The sequence below is a fragment of the Macrotis lagotis genome, chromosome 1 (genome assembly GCF_037893015.1).
Source record: "Macrotis lagotis isolate mMagLag1 chromosome 1, bilby.v1.9.chrom.fasta, whole genome shotgun sequence".
NCBI lineage: Eukaryota > Metazoa > Chordata > Mammalia > Peramelemorphia > Peramelidae > Macrotis > Macrotis lagotis.
The window spans coordinates 579,854,517-579,872,683 of record NC_133658.1 but is presented as its reverse complement, the minus strand read 5'-3'; the positions used below and the strand labels follow the sequence as shown (position 1 = coordinate 579,872,683).

The window sequence follows — 18,167 nt, the reverse complement described above, 5'->3', positions numbered from 1 at the left end:
ACAAAACACTCTCACTAAATTGATTACTATTCATCCTTACCTCTCCTTTCTTAACAAGTTTTCAGTTGGGGGAATTTTTTTATGACAGTAAGGAGAGGGAAAGGGAGATAGAGAGAAGGAGAGGGAGAGAAAGGGAGACAGAGAAGGAGGAGAGGGAGAGGAAAAGGGAGAGGAAGAGGGAGAGGGGAGAAAAGAGAGAGGTGGGGGGGAAAGAGAGAGAGACTAAGAAATAAGTATTTGAACTTAGTCCCATTGATCAATACTGACTTCTCAATTAGCTCTTTCAGCCTATATGTCAACAGCTTCTAGATCAATATTTCTGCTTTACCAGCTTCTATCAAATACCAAACCTTTCTGTGTAACTAGGGTAAACCTATCACCTAGGTAAAGAACTCTATCCTGACAGGAGAATTAATTCCTGGGCTAGGACATGGTAGTACTTGGTCCCAAGTCATTACAAATGGTAGTAGTTCTTAGTGCAGACCTCCAGGAATTTCCTAAACTGCTGTAAACATGGTCCACTAAGCTAATTTCTTAGATTTCCATCTTATTTCTTCTCTGCTTAATTTTCCAAAAATTTTCCTTAAGAATTTTTTGTTTTTTTAAATTTATTTATTTACTCTTATTTTGTACAAATAATGGTTTTTATACATTACTAAAATATTCTTGTTTAAGAGTAAACATAAAAGCCCCTCCCCCCAAAATATATAGACCTACATGGGCAATAAAGGGGAGAGGAAAAATGAAAATGAAAATGAAAGATAATAATAATAATAATAATAATAATAATTATTATTATTATTATTGTAGGTATGGCCAGGTGGTGCAATGGATGGAACACCGATCCTGGAGCCAGGAGCATCCAAGCACAATCCTATTTTTGGGGTTCTTCTGGACTACTCGAAAGAATTTGCCACTATTAATGATCTCACATTTTGACCGTACTCTCCTTTGACTTCTGTGATACTTCTCTTTTCTAGTCCTCCTCCCTCTCTGACTGTTCTTTCTCTGGTTTACTTTTCTCCTACCACTAACAATGTGTTAAGTGGATTAGCGATCATAGATATAGAAGACAAACTTGCAAAGAAAAATATGGCCTTGATCTTTTCCTCAGACAGCTTCTAATCTAGCAGGAGAATCAACTCCTTTCCGTGTGTGTGTGTGTGTGTGTGTGTGTGTGTGTGTGTAAATGCCTTCATCCCAATTCTGCTTTAGACACTTATTAATTGTATGGCCCTGGGAATGTCATTTAATCTATGTTTGCCACCTGTAAATCACAGATCACAATATTATCTATCTCCAGGGCTGTTGTGAGCATAAAAGAGTATAAAATATAAATGTATATGAAAATATTTGTGTATGTGTGTATATATATATATATATATATATATATATACATACACACACATATATAATTATTCCTTCTATTTTTGTGACCTCTATTTTCTCAAAGGGCTTTTAAACTAACAGGAGAATTAGCTCCCTCTCATTTACGCAGGTATATACATTAGATATAGATATCTATAACTATATCTATATATGTATTTGTCCATATACATATATACACAACTATACACACATGCACACACACAAATATATATATATATATATACATATATATATTACTTTATATAGTTATCCCTTTCACATCTTGACATGTGGTTTTGATATAGCACAAGTTGGCATTAATTAAATGGGAATTTGAGGGGAGCCTTGTGGAAGTTGCAGATAATACCTGAAGACCAGTAGATGACAGAGGCTATAACCAAATACTTAACCCACATTTTATAGCAAGGTAATATAAACATCCCACAAAAGAAAAAGAAAAAAATCAGACTTCTTTGGTGCGATGGGAGAGTCAAAAAATTTTATATGAATTTTCCAGATGGCAGGAGCATGGTGCCCCTAACTCTGCAATGTGGAAGGGATAATTGTAATCTGTTTTGCAGAGTCCTCAAGACTTTGTCCTTAGCCCTATTCTTAATTCTTTACACTTCTGGCTTTGATTATCTCTCTTATGTGGGTTTCTCTCATCTTTGTAAGTCTAGTTTTGATCTGTCCCTTGAACTCCATTTCCAACTATTAGTTGGACATCTTCAACTGAATGTCCCTGTAGCCACTCATATTCAACACAGTCTAAACTAAAATCATCCTCCCCTTCCAAGACCTGTCTTCTTCCATTCACCCAGGTCATCTAGACCCCAAATGTCAGAGATATCATTTATTCTTAGCTCCTCCAACAATTATTCCACGTCCAATCAGTTGTCAACTTTGATGCATTTTTGCCACCTTATCTCTCATATCCATCCTTTCTCTAATCATTCTTATTATTTCTACTCTAGTCCAGGTCCTCAGAATTTCTTGCTTAGATTATTGTGATAACTTCCCAGTTAGTTGAAGGCAAGTGAGCCAGTAGTTAAAAAATGCACTTGGATTCAAGAAGACCTTAATTCCAATTCTGCTTCGGTCACTTATTAACTGTATGGCCCTGAGAATGTCATTTAACCTTTGTTTACCACCTGTAAATCACAGATAACAATAATAACTACCTCCAGGGCTGTTGTGAGCCTAAAAGAAGATAAATAGGCAAAATTCTTTGTAAATATTAAAGAACATAAATATTAGCTACTAATTTCTATAGGTCTCCCTGTCTTTACTCTCGCCTCCAATTCATCCTTCACATAGAGGCCAAAATAATCCTCGTGTTCCACTCTGATCATATCACTCTCTTAATCAAACAACTACAGGGTGCCCTGCTGCCTGTGAGCATTTATGCCTCATTTCATTTCTCCTCAATCTGGCCTTGTTTCATCCTTCCAGTCTCATTTCTCTTCATTAGAAAAGCAGAGAGGTGTTCTGGAAAAAATTAGTGTTAGGAATGAAAGGCCCTGGAATCTGTCTATTCCAGCATCCAACACTTTAACTCTAAATCTTCATCTCAACATCTGTAAAATGGGGATGCTAATATTTTCACTATATATCTCAGCATTGTTTCAAGGAAAGTAACTCCTAGATTATGAAGCATCATTCAAGGATGAGCCATTATTGTGCACATACTCTGTGTGGGTTTTTACCAAGCCTCCTCCTCCTTCTCCTTATAGTCACTGAGGCCATTTCCCTTCCTTCCTGCTAAAATCCATCTCCCCTCAAGAAGGGGTTGGCTCAGGAACCAGCTGGTCATCCAGAGGACCTAGATAATTTAGACATGTCCTACATCAGGTTGTAACTTCTCCACAATGGCTTTGATACCAGGTCACTCTGGTTAAGTCATTTCAGACTCCTCATATATAAAATAAGCATTCTAGATGGTCTTTAAAGTCTCTTCTACTTCTAGATTCTTTCTCTCTGATTTTCTTTAGAAGAAAGGGAAGACTTTCTCTAAAATTTTTTTACAAAACTTTGTCCAGACCCCTCTTTTGCCTTGTTTATATGCTAGCTTTGATTATGTATGTATATTTATATATATATAAATAGTATGTATTATATTTATGTTATATAATACCTATGTATATTATATAATATATAATTTATATAATAAACATATCATTTATATAATATGAATATTTATATAATATAATTTGTATTATAAATAATACACAGAAATGTCTATACATAATTTTTTTGTATACCTCTGTATGTTATGTGCATATATGTGCAAATACAAGTATAGTTTGTCTGTTGTTAAGTAGTTTCAGTTGTGTTTGACTATCCATGATTCCATCTGGCATTTTCTTCACAAAGAGATTAGAGTGCTTAATCATTTTCTCTTCTAATTCATCTTACAGATAAGGAAACTGAGACAAACAGGGTTTGTGACTTGCATAGGGTCCTCCAGCTAGTTAAGTGTCTGAAGTCAGATTTGCACTCATGAGGATTAGTCTGCCTGATTCAAAGTTTAGTGCTCTATCCACTGCCACCTAACTGTATGTGTATATATAAGTATGTGTATGTATGTGTATATATGTATATATATGTATATATATACATATATATATATATATATATGTGTGTGTGTGTGTGTGTGTGTGTGTGTGTGTGTGTGTGTGTGTGTGTGTGTGTCTTTATGGTTGTGGGTATGTCTGTGATTTCTCCTTTTAGGCTAGAAGTTCTTTGATAACAGGTCTAGACCCCAGTTATTTTTACATTCTCAGAGCTTTGCTTCTTGAGAGGACTGACTTCACTTTAACCTCCAGTCTATGGGATAGAGAATTGGACTGTCTGTTAATTAGCGCCAGTCAGCTCTTGATTAGCCATGTGCAGATTATCTTATTTCCTCTGGATGACAAATTGGTTCCTGAGCCAACCCTTCCTCCATCACCTGGTGGATGTATGTTCAAAGGAGGTAGACTCATTTCAATATTGACTAGAAAAAGAATGTAATTAGAAAGGTAAATCTGCTGCTGTTGCTATAACAACACCATACACTTCCAACTGTGAGAGTCTATGAAAGTTAGAAGGAAATAACTTCACATCTGCTATTTTGGGATTCACTGTTCCTCTCCATTGATGTGAATAATTGCAAGTTGACTAAAGAAAAGTAACACAAGTGGTCTCTTTGAGACCCCTCTGACATATCCAACTCATCCAGATAGTTACTAAGACAATAATCTTCTTATGTTAATCATCTTGAGAAAATTGAGGTCAAGAAAAATTTTTGTTCTGAATTGTATTCTGGTGATAGACATCTCACCTCTTTCTACTGGAGCACCAGGTCAGGTTTGGTTAAGATTAATTAATTAATTAAAATTAAGATGTTACATTATGGTCAAGAGACCCCTGAGTTTATATATGAAGGAAATCTTCATTCTAGCCCTGGGTTTGCCCCTATATGGGGACAAGTTAGACCATCACTTAATACTTTGAATTTCTTGTCTGAAAAGCAAGAATTTTTCCAGCTATTCCAGTGGTTGTTTGAAGAGTTAGATGAAGTCATAAGCAGAATGCTATAAGAGACATTGTGAATATTCTGAAGTCAGAGGACCTAGGTTCAAATTCCACATCAGAAACATACTATCTGTATGATCTTGAATAAGTCATTCAATTTTCCCTTCTTCCAGTCTCAGTTAGATCCTCTGTAAAATGATGGTATTGGATTAGATGACCACTGATCCTTCTAGTTCTCTATCTAGGATCTTATGTGAAAACATTTTTTTGAAATTTGAAAGTGCTATGTTAATGCAAAGTTTTACTACCATCATCACTGCCATGAATTTTTAGAATTGAAATGGACTTGTTTTTGCTATCAGATTACACAGATATTCATCATGTCTCAAAGTGGAATAAATGAAGATGTTGGTTTTGCTTCCTATTGTTTTCAAGTATCTTGGGTTTAGAGGGAAGTCAACAAGAGACTGCAAGCTTGGGTTTTACTAGATCTAAGTGGATTCATTAACTTCATCCATACAGTTAGCAAGTGTCTGAGATGAGATTTGAACTCGAGAAAATGAATCTTCCTGACTCCAGACTGTGTACTCTCTCCACTACACCACCTAGCTAGACTATGAGATAACTTTCTTTTATATACCCTTCCACTTATAGTAACAAGTTATATTAATTTTGAAATTGCACGTTTTTTCCTCTTACAAATAAATCCTAAAAAATATGCCCCTGTAATACAGTGTGTGGAGATGGGGGAATAGAATGGGGAAAAAAAGAAAGTAAGGACTAGGAAAAGGTGGGCAGCTACGTGGCAAGTTAGGGGACTCAGTGAATAGAGTGCTGGGTCTGGAGACAGGAAGACCTGAGTTCAAATCTGGATTCAAACACTTACTAGCTTTGTGATCCTGACTCAATGGACTTAAGAAAAAAATCTGTTAAACTGACTCTAGGAAATGGTGTTAGTGCTCTAAAAAAGTTTCCCAAGGGTTGGTGAAGCTTAAGACTCAGGACTATAGTCTTTTGTTCTTTTACAAAGAATAGGTGTAATAGTCATAGGAGATGATTTCCAGATTTTTGAGACAGAAGAGCATATAATCAAAGAATAAGGGCTGGAAGAGACCATAGTGGCCACCAAGTACAAGCCTGTCATTACATAGATCAGGAAATTGGGGTCCAGTGAAGTTTAAGGATTCATCTAGGGTCACTCATGTAGAAGGTAACCGAGCCAGGATTTTCTTTGACTTCAGATCCAGCTCTTTTTCCTCTGGGGTATTTCATTTCTCTTAGGAGTCTTCAACCTTAGGTCTAGTATGATACACATCAAATCATGGTGACAGCTTTCTTGGCAGACTTAAAATATGTTCTTGTTTGTTGTTGTTCAGTTGTTTTAGTGGTGACAAATATTTCATGACCCTATTTAGGGTTTTCTTGAGAGAGTTACCATTTCCTTCTCCAGCTCATTTTACAGATGGGAAAACTGAGGCAAACAAGGTTAAGTGATTTACCCAGAGTCACAAAGCTGATAAGTGTCTGAAGCCAGATTGGAATTCAGGATGATGAGTCTTCTTGACTTCAAGCCCAGTGCTCTATCTATATAGTTGCTGTCTTGGAGTATAGAAAACCATTAGATAGTATAGATTATGACTTATAGTCATGATCACTGAATTATGATTATGGAACCTATGTTCCAAATGATAGGTATGTTTCTTGCTATCTGTGACTATAAACAAGGAACTTCTCTGCTCCAGTCCTTCTTGCTGTTCCTCACTCATGATTGCTTGCCTTTGGACTAGCTGTTCCTCATGTTTAGCAGGTTCTCTCTCCTTGCCTCAATTTCTTAGAATTCCTTGATGTCTTCTATACATATAGTAATGAGTAAGAGAAATGAAAAAAATTATTAAATACTATGTGCCAAAATGGAGCTAAAGAGGTGCATTCTATTTGGGCGGTGTCTTGTGAAAATGAAGAGGTAGAGAAGGGATCACCACAAGGATCTGGGAGATCAATTCTGGGACCTTACATTCCTTTTGCTATTGTTTTTCCTTTTTTGAAGAAGACCATAACATCAGGGAGGTGACATCATGACATGCCTATGAATTGGATTTGAGGGAGAGAGGGTTGGTCAATGTCACCAGTCTCACTTTCTCCTTTGGAGTCATCTGGGTCCAGTGAATAAATAAGGATTGGGAGGACTGGAGATGGCATACCAACCCCCTCCAGATTTTAAACATCCTTGTTTTAACAGATTCCTCTCTAGAGTAGAGGAATACTATCTATGAGATGGTAGTTTCATGTCATCATTCAAAGGGACTTATTTTCTGAATCTAAGAGTCCCTTCAGGAGGTGTGAGGTAATATAGAACCCATCTTTTTCTTCCTTTCACCATGTTTCCTCTTTACTCCAGAATGTGTTTTCTGGGAATTTTCTGATATATCTGGACTTTGTCTCTGTTTCCTTAATGAGTTTTACCATACCTTGCTCAGAACTAGGGCTTCACATCACTTGTTGGTTATTTATAGACCATGATGTCTCTTCTCTGACCATCTTCTTCAGCTACTCATCTCCAATCTGGCTCTGTCCCCAAGTCACAAGATTCTAATAACCTGTACCACCCTTCCCTATTTTCTTGCTCCCCTTCATATGTTGTCTTCTCTATTAAAATATAAGATCCTTGAGGGCAGAAGTTGTCTTGCTTGTATGTGTATCCTTGATGCTTGGCACAGTGTCTGTTATACAGTAAGTGCTTTATTGTTCATTCATTCATGATTGGAGACAATCAAATGGATAGGGTTGAAGGGATCATGCTTCAAGTTAAATTAGATAATCTCTGAGCGACCTTTTTGACCCCAGAATTCTGTGGTTCTAAATCAATAAAACAGAAAATAGCAATTCAAAACATAACTGCTCTGTTTCTGCTCTGGACCTCTATGAGTTACAAGTCCTGAAAATGAGCAAAGAATTCACAGTAGACATATGTGGGCTCAGACTAAAAACTCCATGGGTGAGAACAAGAAAGGACAATTTGTACCCATTACTAAGAAGACTCTCCCTGGCAAAATAGCAGTTTGAAAAGGGGAGTAAAGAGGAAGTAATTAAATGGGAAAAAAGCAACACCTTCCCACTCAGATGGATGAGAGGGCTGGATAGAGAGAGGGCAGCTTTGTACATATGGATTGTAAGATGAGACCTGAGAAAAATAAGGGTGAAGAGGGAGGTTATTGACTAACTCAATGAAACCAAATAAAATGAGAAAGGTGTACAGATCTGCAAGAGGCAGCTTCAAAACAAGTAGGATAATTAGATAGTCTCTGGGTTCCATTCCAGTCCTAAATTCTACAATCTCTGTGCAATGGAGATAAAGGCTGGAGTTAGTTATAGGGGATTCCTGAATGAGGAAACACCTTCTATCAGTATGGGTTACTATCTTCTCTGTAATCTATAGTCTTTCTATGATGTCATTTTTTTGTCTTTTTGCTTTTTTAAAATTTTTTCAAGGCAATGAGGTTAAGTGGCTTGCCCAAGGCCACACAGCCAGGTAATTATTAAGTGTCTGAGGTTAGATTTGAACTCAGGTACTCCTGACTCCAGGGCCAGTGCTCTATCCATTGTACCACCTAGCTATCCCACATGATATGATTTTGAAAACAGTTCATGTGGAGGTAAGATTATAGTCAAGGAGACTTCAATATTTCCTATTTCTCCATCTAAGGGGGGAAAGTTACCAAAGATCCTGAATGACACAAAGTAGACACTTAATTTCTCTCACATTATACCAATTTAGCCATTTTCCTAAGTGTGAGAGAATCCCATTTATTCCATCAACATCTCTCCCATTTCTGAGTTTTATCCCAGGATATGTCTTATACCCTCTCTCCCTGTCAAAGGTCACCGAGTTTTCTTTTCCCACTATTCATTCAGACAATGAGAAAATTCTCTAGGAATTCTTCTAGGAAGACTTCTTAGATTACTCCATGAATCTTTCCTTGATTTCTCTTTGCTGGAAATACTTTAGTTTTCTTCTTAGCCTTATAGCAGTTGCTTTATAGCTTTTCTATGAATTTACTATATCCTAGTTTGTTTTAAAAGTAGTTTATCCTATCTTGGAGTCTAGGAGACTCTAAGTAGGAGCAACTATGTGGCACAGTAGATAGAGTGCTAGATCTGGAGTCAAGAAGATTCTTCTTTCTAGTTCAAATCTGGCCTCAGGTACTTACTAGCTGTGTGACCTCACTTAAGCCTGTTTACCCCAGTTTCCTCATTTGTAAAATAAGCTGGAGAAGAAAAATGGCAAACCATCCAGTATTTTGCCAGAAAACGCCACAGGGGGGTCATGAAGAGTTGGACATAGCTCATCAACAGCAAGGCTCTAAGTTCTTTGAAGGTAGGGGCCTTGACTGATTCTAAGGAGTTAGTAGCTCTAGGTTCAAAGAGCTATGCTGCACTCAGTACTAATATATGACCCCGGGCAAGTGACTTAATAATCTCTATGGGCCTCTTTTGTAAAACCATGGTTTAGATCATTTTGAATGGTGATCTAAAACTAGATAATCTTTAAGGTCCTTTCCAGCTCCAAATTCCAGATCCTCTGTACCATCTTTGCATTTTTCCTGTGGCTTAAAGCAATGCCTTCACATTCAAACCAAATCTCTCCTTTGTGCAGCCTTCTGCAGATTGTCTCAAAAGTTTGGTGCAGTTTTAAGTTTTAATAGCTACATTATAACTTTGGGGACCTCCTGTATTATTCCCAAATTGAATCATCTTCACTGATGATCAGAAATTGATTTTTAATTCTTTAGAATTAAATTGCAATTAGTCACTCAATGTTTGTCTAAGACAGTGCTGTTGTAGGAACAAGCACAGAGGAAACTTAAGGGCCCAAGGCAGTAGACAGACCCAAAACTATCCATACTGAGCAGAATCTCAGAAACCCAGAATCAGAGCTGGAAGGGACATTCGAGTTATCTAGTCTATTATCTAGTCAAATTCTTTCATTTTAGAGATGAGAAACTGAGGCAAGGAAAGTTTAAGTCACTTACTTAAGGTTACTCAGAGAATAAATATCAGGGTCAAAACTTAACCCTAAGGCCTTTGATTCGTTTTGACCATAATGATGACGCATACTCTTGAGTATTTTTCAAATTTTCTTCTCAACTCTGTAAGGTCAGTATTATTATTATTATTATTATTATTATTATTATTATTATTATTATTATTACATTTTACAAAGAAACAGGGTCAGGCATGTGAAGAAGTCATTTGCTCAAGAATGTGAAAAATTAATGTTTAGAGTCAAGAAGTCAAGCCATCTGATTTTCTCTCTCTTCTATAACTGGGTCACATCTTATTCACTACAAAAGACTGATGTTAGATAAGATGGACTCTACTGCACATGCAAGAGTGTAGGAGACTCCTAGCCTATACTCAGTTCCTGGAGCTATCCTCGGTGCTGTTCTTTCTGCCATGCTCCTTCTTCAATTTCACCAGTCAATTTCTGTTGTCGTTGTTGTCGTGGCTGTTGTTGTTATTGTGTGTTCTTAGTCTTGTCTAATTCTTCTTGACCTAATTTGGGCTTTCTTGGCAAGGTGCTAGTGTGATTTGTCATTTCCTTCTCCAAGTCATTTTACAGATGAGGAAACTGAGGCAAATAAGGTTAAGTGACTTGTCCAGTGTCACATTAATTAAATGTCTGGACCAGATAACTCTTCCAGATTCCAGTCTAGCTTTCTAACTACCATGTCACCTAGCTACCCAATCAATTTATGGATCTTTAAACCAACAAATGAACCAGAGAAAACAAATTTTTGAAAATAACCCTGCGAGGAATCCTTTTCTAAGCAAATAGGAAGGTTCTAAAAATATCTGCTAAGTGGAATCTGTTGTAATCCACTTTTTAAATAGAATAAAGAGATGTTAACAAAGGCCCCACCCTTCCCCATCTGTTTAGTCCAGTAGGAATTCAGGAGTAGAGAGATGCCAGGGCCAGGCTGACCTGTTTGACCTCAGCCTGGAGGTGCCGGAGCTGCAGGCATTGCTCCAAACGCTTGTGAGTCTGGTCTGCGTTAAGCTCCAATTCATGTTGCTTCTCATGGAGAAACTCCAGGAGCTCTTGTACTTGCGCTGCGAGATCAATGTCCTTTTCACAGATTAACTCGATTCCTGATTAAAAAAAACAAAACAAATTATTAAAAATCCAGGACTGCTTAGAAACCAGAGGTTGTGTTATCAATCTGAGCTTTGCTTATTCATCTGTAACATGAGGGGGTTGGGATAGAAGATCTTGAAGACTCTTTCCTGTTTGATATCTATAGTCTTTTGAGTACTTTTCCAGTCCTAAAATAATCTGACTCTTGTCTCTCCAAAGAATTACATACAAAGCTGCAAAGGACCTTAGATATTATTTTTCTGGCCTCTCCATTTTACACAGGAAAATCCTAGACCCAGAGACGTGAAACCACTTCCACATTTAGGACTCAGAATTGATACCTTCCTCATTCCAGTCTCTTCTTCTGATCTCCTTCCCTCTTAGAAATTGGACAGATGACCATTATATAGTCTTTTTTAAGATTAATCAAATGTAGATTATTGGGTTGGGGAGGGATAGAGATTGGGACAATATTCCCTTTCCTTCCACAGCAAACACCAAACCCTTTCATAGGTGAAATGCATTCCAAAAAGTGTTTCCAATTTGTGTTCTTTCTTATATGAGCCTTTCCTGGAATAGTGAAAAATGCATTGCCATTGGTATCAGAGGATCTGAATTCAAAACAGCCTCTAGAAGTTTACTACTTATGTGACCTTAGCCAAGTCTCTGGACTTCAGTTTCTTCAAATATAGTGAAGGACCAAAGACTAAAAGACTAAATGACTTCTGAGATCACTTTTAAGTCAAGATCTATGACCTTCCAGGTGATTGAATATCTCCCCCAGCTCTAATTTCTTTGTTTTTACTTTGTATTTATTTTGTGTTTGCTTGTCTACATACAACTTATCATCCCCGCCTTTTGCTCCTTAGAAGCAAAGCCTCTCCATTTTGTGCCTGTAACTGGTCCCAGAACCAGTTATAACCTAGGCAGTTAATAAAATGTTAGTTGACTAATTGATAAATTGTTAATTAACTTCCTCTCACAAATTGAGAAGGGAGAAATTTGAACAGGGCCCTTCATAACCTGGTTCTAGTCCCAGCTTTGCCTCTAACAAGCTTTTGAGTTTGGGCAATTCACTTCACCTTTTCATTCCTCAGTCTACTAATCTACAAAATAGACTAGATGATATCTAAAGTTTCTTTTGGTTCAGAAGTCTGTTATCTTCTTTTATTCTGGAAAGTATGATACAATGAGTAATTTACACAAAATCCAAGTAATTCATTTTCAGTAAGTGGAGGAAATATTATTCTAATCAGAATATTTACCAAGGATTTTGTTCTTTTAGGATTTTTTGGAAGGCAAATGGGGTTAAGTGGCTTGCCCAAGGCCACACAGGTAATTATTAAGTGTCTGAGACCGGATTTGAACTCAGGTACTCTTGATTCCAGGGTTGGTGCTCTATCCACTGTACCACATAGCCACCCCTACCAAGGATTTTTTAAGAAAGATTTTATTTATTTTGGGTTTTACAATTCCCCCAACAATTCCTGCTTCCCTCCCCCATACCCCCACAGAAGGCAGTCTGTTAGTCTTCACATTGTTTCCATGGTATACATTGATCTCAGTTGAATGTGATGAGAGAGAAATCATATATTTAAGGAAGAAAAATAAAGTATAAGAGATAGAAAACTTACATAAGATAATGTGCTTTTTTTTTTTTCTAAATTGAAGGTAATAGTTTTTGGTCTTTGTTCACACTCCACAGTTATTTCTCTGGATATAGATGGTATTCTCCATTGCATATACCCCCAAATTTTCCCTGGTTGTTTTACTGGTGGAATGAGCAAGTCCATCAAGGTTGATCATCACCCTTATGTTGCTGTTAGGATGGACAATGTTTTTCTGGTTCTGCTCATCCTGTTCAACATCAGTTCATGCAAATACTTCCATGCTTACATACTTCCCTGAATTCCCATCCCTATGGGTTTCTAGTAGAACAATAGTGGTCCATGACATACATGTACCACAGTTTGTTAAGCCATTCCGCAATTGAAGGGCATTCACTTAATTTCCAATTCTTTGCTACCACAAACAGGGCTTCTATGAATATTTTTGTACAAGTGATATTTTTACCCTTTTCATCATCTCTTCAGGGTAAAGACCCAGTAGTGGTATTACTGGATCAAACACATTTTTGTTGCCCTTTGGGCCTAACTCCCAATTGCTCTCCAGAAAGGTTGGATGAGTTCACAGCTCCACCAACAATGTATTAGTGTCCCAGATTTCCCACAACCCTTCCAACATAGATCATTGTCCTTTCTGGTCATGTTAGCTAGTATGAGAGCTGTGAGGTGGTACCTCAGAGATACTTTAATTTGCATTTCTCTAATTAGTAGTGATTTAGAGCAATTTTTCATATGACTATGGATTGCTTTGATTTCCTCAGTTGTAAATTGCCTTTGTATATCCTTTGACCATTTGTCAATTGGGGAATGGCTTGTTTTTTTTTGAAAACTTGACTCAGTTCTCTGTATATTTTAGAAATGAGTCCTTTGTCAGAAATTCTAGTTGTAAAAATTGTTTCCCAATTTATTACATTTCTTTTGATCTTGGTTACAGTGGTTTGTGTGAAAGCTTTTTAATTTAATGTAATCAAAATTATCTAGATTGTTTTTAATGATGTTCTCCATCTCTTCCTTGGTCATAAACTGCTTCATTTTCCATAGATCTGACAGGTAATTACTCCTTGATCTTCTAGTTTGCTTATAATATTGTTTTTTATGTCTAAATCCTGTATCCATTTTGATCTTATCTTGGTATAGGGTATGAGGTATTGGTCTAATCTAAGTTTCTTCCATACTAACTTCCAATTTTCTCAACAGTTTTTATCAAAGAGAGAATTTTTATCCAATAGCTGGACTCTTCGGGTTTATCAAACAGCAGAGTACTATAATCATTTCCTGCTATTGCACCTAGTCTATTCCACTGATCCACCACTCTATTTCTTAGCCAATACCAAACAGTTTTCATGACTGATGCTTTATTATAATTTTAGGTCTGGTAAGGCTAAGCCACCTTCTTTTGCACTTTTTTTTATTGAATCCCTGGAAATTCTTGACTTTTTATTTCTCATATAAATTTACTTACAACTTTTTCTAACTCGTTAAAGTAATTTTTGGGGATTTTGATTGGAAGGGCACCAAACTAGTAGTTTAGTTTTAGTAGAATTGTCATTTTTGTTATATTAGCTTGACCTATCCATGAGCAGTTGATGTTTGCCCAGTTATTTAAATTTGATTTTATTTGTGTGCGAAGTGTTTTGTAATTGTTTTCAAAAAATTTTTAGTCTGCCTTGGTAGGTAGACTCCCAGGTATTTTATATTGTCTGAGGTCACTTTGAATGGGATTTCTCTTTCTAGCTCTTTCTGTTGTATCTTGCTAGCCATATATAGAAATGTTGAGGATTTATGAGGGTTTATTTTATATCCTGCTACACTGCTAAAGTTGCTAATTATTTCTAGTAGTTTTTTTAGATGATTTTTTGGGATTCTCTAGGTATACCATCATGTCATCTGCAAAGAGTGAGAGTTTTGTCTCTTCCTTCCCAATTCTAATTCCTTCAATTTCTTTTTCTTCCCTTATTGCTGAAACTAATATTTCTAATCCAATATTGAATAGTAGTGGTGATAATGGGCATCCTTGTTTCACCCCTGATCTTATTGGGAATGCCTATCCCCATTGCATATGATGCTTGTTGATGGTTTCAGATAGATACTGCTTATTATTCTGAGGAACAATCCATTTATTCCTACACTCTCTACTGTTTTTAGTAGGAATGGGTGCTGTATTTTGTCCAAAGCTTTTTCAGCATCTATTGATATAATCATATCATTTCTGATAGGTTTGTTGTTGATATAATTGATTATACTAACAGTTTCCCTAATACTGAACCAACCCTGCATTCCTGGGATTAATCCTACTTGATCATAATGTATTATCCTAGTGATAACTTGTAATCATTTTGCTAAGATTTTATTTAAGATTTTTGCATCTACATTCATCAGGGAGATAGGCTTATAATTTTCTTTCTCTGTTTCAATTCTTCCTGGTTTAGGTGTCAGCACCATATTGGTGTCATAGAAAGAGGCAGAGTTCCACCTCCACCTATTTTTCCAAAGATTTTATATAGAATTGGAACCAATTGTTCCTTAAATATTTGATAGAATTTACTTGTGAATCCATCTAGTCCTGGAGATTTTTTCTTAGGGAGTTCAATAATGGCTTGTTGAATTTCTTTTTTCTGAGACAGGGTTATTTAGGTTTTTAATTTCCTCTTCATTTAATCTGAGAAACTTACATTTTTGTAAATATTCATCCATTTCACTTAGATTGTCAAATTTATTGGCATACAGTTGGGCAAAATAATTCCAAATTATTACTTTAATTTCCTCCTCATTGGTGGTGAGTTCACCTTTTTTTCATTTATATTACTAGCAATTTGGTTTTCTTCTTTCTTTTTTTTCAATCAAATTGACCAGAGATTTTTCAATTTTATTGGTTTTTTATTAAAACCAACTCTTGGTTTTATTTATTAGTTCAATGGTTTTCTTGCTTTTGATTTTATTAATTTCTCCTTTAATTTTTAGAATTTCTAATTTGGTATTTAGTTGGTTGGTTTTTTTTGGGGGGGGGGGTTGGCTTTTACAAGGCAATGGGATTAAGTGGCTTGCCCAAGGCCACACAGCTAGGTAATTATTAAGTGTCTGAGGCTGGATTTGAACTCAAATACTCCTGACTTCAGGGCTGGTGCTCTATCCACTGTGCCACCTAGCCACCCCAAATTGGGTGTTTTTAATTTGTTCTTTCTCTAATTTTTTAGTTGCATATTTAGTTCATTGATTTCTTCTTTCTCTAATTTATTCATGTAATAATTTAAAGATATAATATATCCCCTGACAGCCACCTTGAGTGTATCCCATAGGTTTTGGTATGTTGTTGAATTATTGTCATCTAGGATGAAATAATTAATTCTTTCTATAATTTGTTGCTTGATCCACTCATTCTTTAAAATGAGTTATTCAGTTTCCAGTTAGTTCTGGGCTTATATTTCCCTGGCCCAATATTGCTTATGATTTTTATTGCATTATGATCTGAGAAAGATGTATTCACTATTTCTGCCTTTTTGCAATTGATCATTAGGTTTTATGCCCTAGTACATGGTCAATTTTTGTGTTAGTGCCATGTCCTGCAGGAAAAAAATATATTCCTTTCTATCCCCATTCAATTTCCTCCATAAGTCTATCATATCTATGTTTTCTAACAAATCTATTTACCTCCTTACCTTCTTCTTATTTATTTTATGATTAGATTTATCTAAATCTGAGAGTGGGAGGTTGAGGTCTCCCACTAGTAGAGTTTGCTGTCTATGTTTTTCTGTAGCTCTTTCAACTTCTCCTCTAAGAATTTGGATGCTATATCATTGGGTACATATTTAGTATTGAAATTACTTTATTGTCTATGGTATCTTTTAGGAGGATATAGTTTCCTTCCTTATCTCTTTTAATGCTATCTATTTTTGCAGCTGCTTTGTCAGAGATAAGGATTGCTACCCCTGCTTTTTTCACTCCAGCTGAAGTAAAATATATTTTACTCCAACCTTTTACCTTTACTCTATATGTATCTTTCTGCTTCAAATTAGTTTCTTGTAAGCAGGATATTGTAGGATTCTGGTTTTTAATCCACTCTGCTATTCGCTTATGTTTTAAGGCCGAGTTTATCCCATTCACATTCAAAGTTATAATTATTAACTCTTTTATTGCCCTCCATGTTATCTTCCTTATGTTTGTATTTTCCCCCTTTATTCCCTCTATCCATATTCCCCAGTGTTTGGTTTCTGAATACTGCCACCTTTAGTGTGTTTAGCCTCTTATATCAACCCTCCCTTTCCCTTTTCCCCTTCTTCCCTTCCTTCTGTTAGTTCCCCTTTTTCTCCCCCTCCCTGTATCCCCTCCTCTTTTTCCCCTTTTAATGCTTGAAAGATAAGTTTCTTAATTTAACTGAGTGTGTCTAAGTTAACTTTAAGCCAAGTCTGATGAGATGAAGATTCAGGTGGTTCTCACGTCCCCTTCTCCTCCTCCATCACAATAGGTTTTTTGTACCTCTTGATGTAATGAGATTTACCCCATTCAGTCTCCTCCATCCTCCCACCTCCTTACTGTCCCCTTTTTTCAAGGAAGTAATGTTTTTAAATCATTCTATCTGAATCACAGAAAAGTTATGAGTATCCATCACCTCTGGCCAAATATATTCTCTCTAATAGAGTTACAATTCTCAAGAGTTATGAGAACCTTTCTCCCAAGTGGGTATATAGTCAGTTTCATCTTATTGGATAATATATTTTTTCTTTTTTCTTTACACTTTCTTTTTATCTTTTCATGTGTCTCTTGAGCCTCCTGTTTGATGTCCAAATTTTTTATTTAGCTCTGGTCTTTTCACCAGGAAATATTGGAAGTCTCCCATTTCATTAAATGTCCATCTTTTCCCTGGAAGAGAAGGCTCAGCTTTTCTGGATAGTAGATTCTTGGCTGCATTCTAAGCTCCCTTGCTCTTTGGAATATCTCATTCCAAGCCCTTTGATCTCTTAAGGTTGATGCAGCCAGATCCTGTGTAATCCTTACTGTGACTCCTTGGTATTTATTTTTTTTCTTTCTGGCTGATTGCAGGACTTTTTCTTTTATCTGATAGTTCTGGAATTTGGCCACAGCATTCCATGGTGTTTTCATTTTAGGATCTCTTTCCAGAGGGGATTGATGTATTCTTTAAATAACTATTTTGTCCTCTGGTTCCATGATATTATGGCAATTTTCCATCACTAAATCCTTTAATATTAACTCCAGGCTTTTTCTCTCTTCAGTGTTTTCAGGAAGGCCTATAATTCTCAGGTTGTCCCTTCTTGATCTGTTCTTGAGGTCAGTGGTTTTGCTGATGAAGTATTTTACATTTTCTTCTATTTTTTTTCCAATCTTTGGTTTTGTTTAATAGAATCTTGTTGTTTCATGAAGTCATTAGTTTCCACCGATTCCATCCTTTTTTTAGAGAAGAATTTTCTTCATTTACCTTTTCCAACTCCTTTTCCAGTTGGTCAATTCTATTTTTGAAGGAGTTTTCCATTTGTCCAAGTGTAGTTTTGAGAGAATCATTTTCTTGT

At 36.3% G+C, this 18,167-nt stretch overlaps 1 protein-coding gene across 9 annotated transcripts in view; it reads right to left on the bottom strand.

Moving 5' to 3' along the window:
• The window catches only part of KALRN (kalirin RhoGEF kinase), a 1,044,937-nt gene that overhangs the window by 364,309 nt on the left and 662,461 nt on the right, over positions 1-18,167 (bottom strand). For all 9 annotated transcript variants that reach the window (XM_074214684.1, XM_074214682.1, XM_074214689.1 and 6 more), the window contains one exon: positions 10,868-11,034. In XM_074214684.1, coding sequence (XP_074070785.1) covers positions 10,868-11,034 — 167 coding nt within the window. The remainder of the gene's footprint in view (positions 1-10,867; positions 11,035-18,167) is intronic.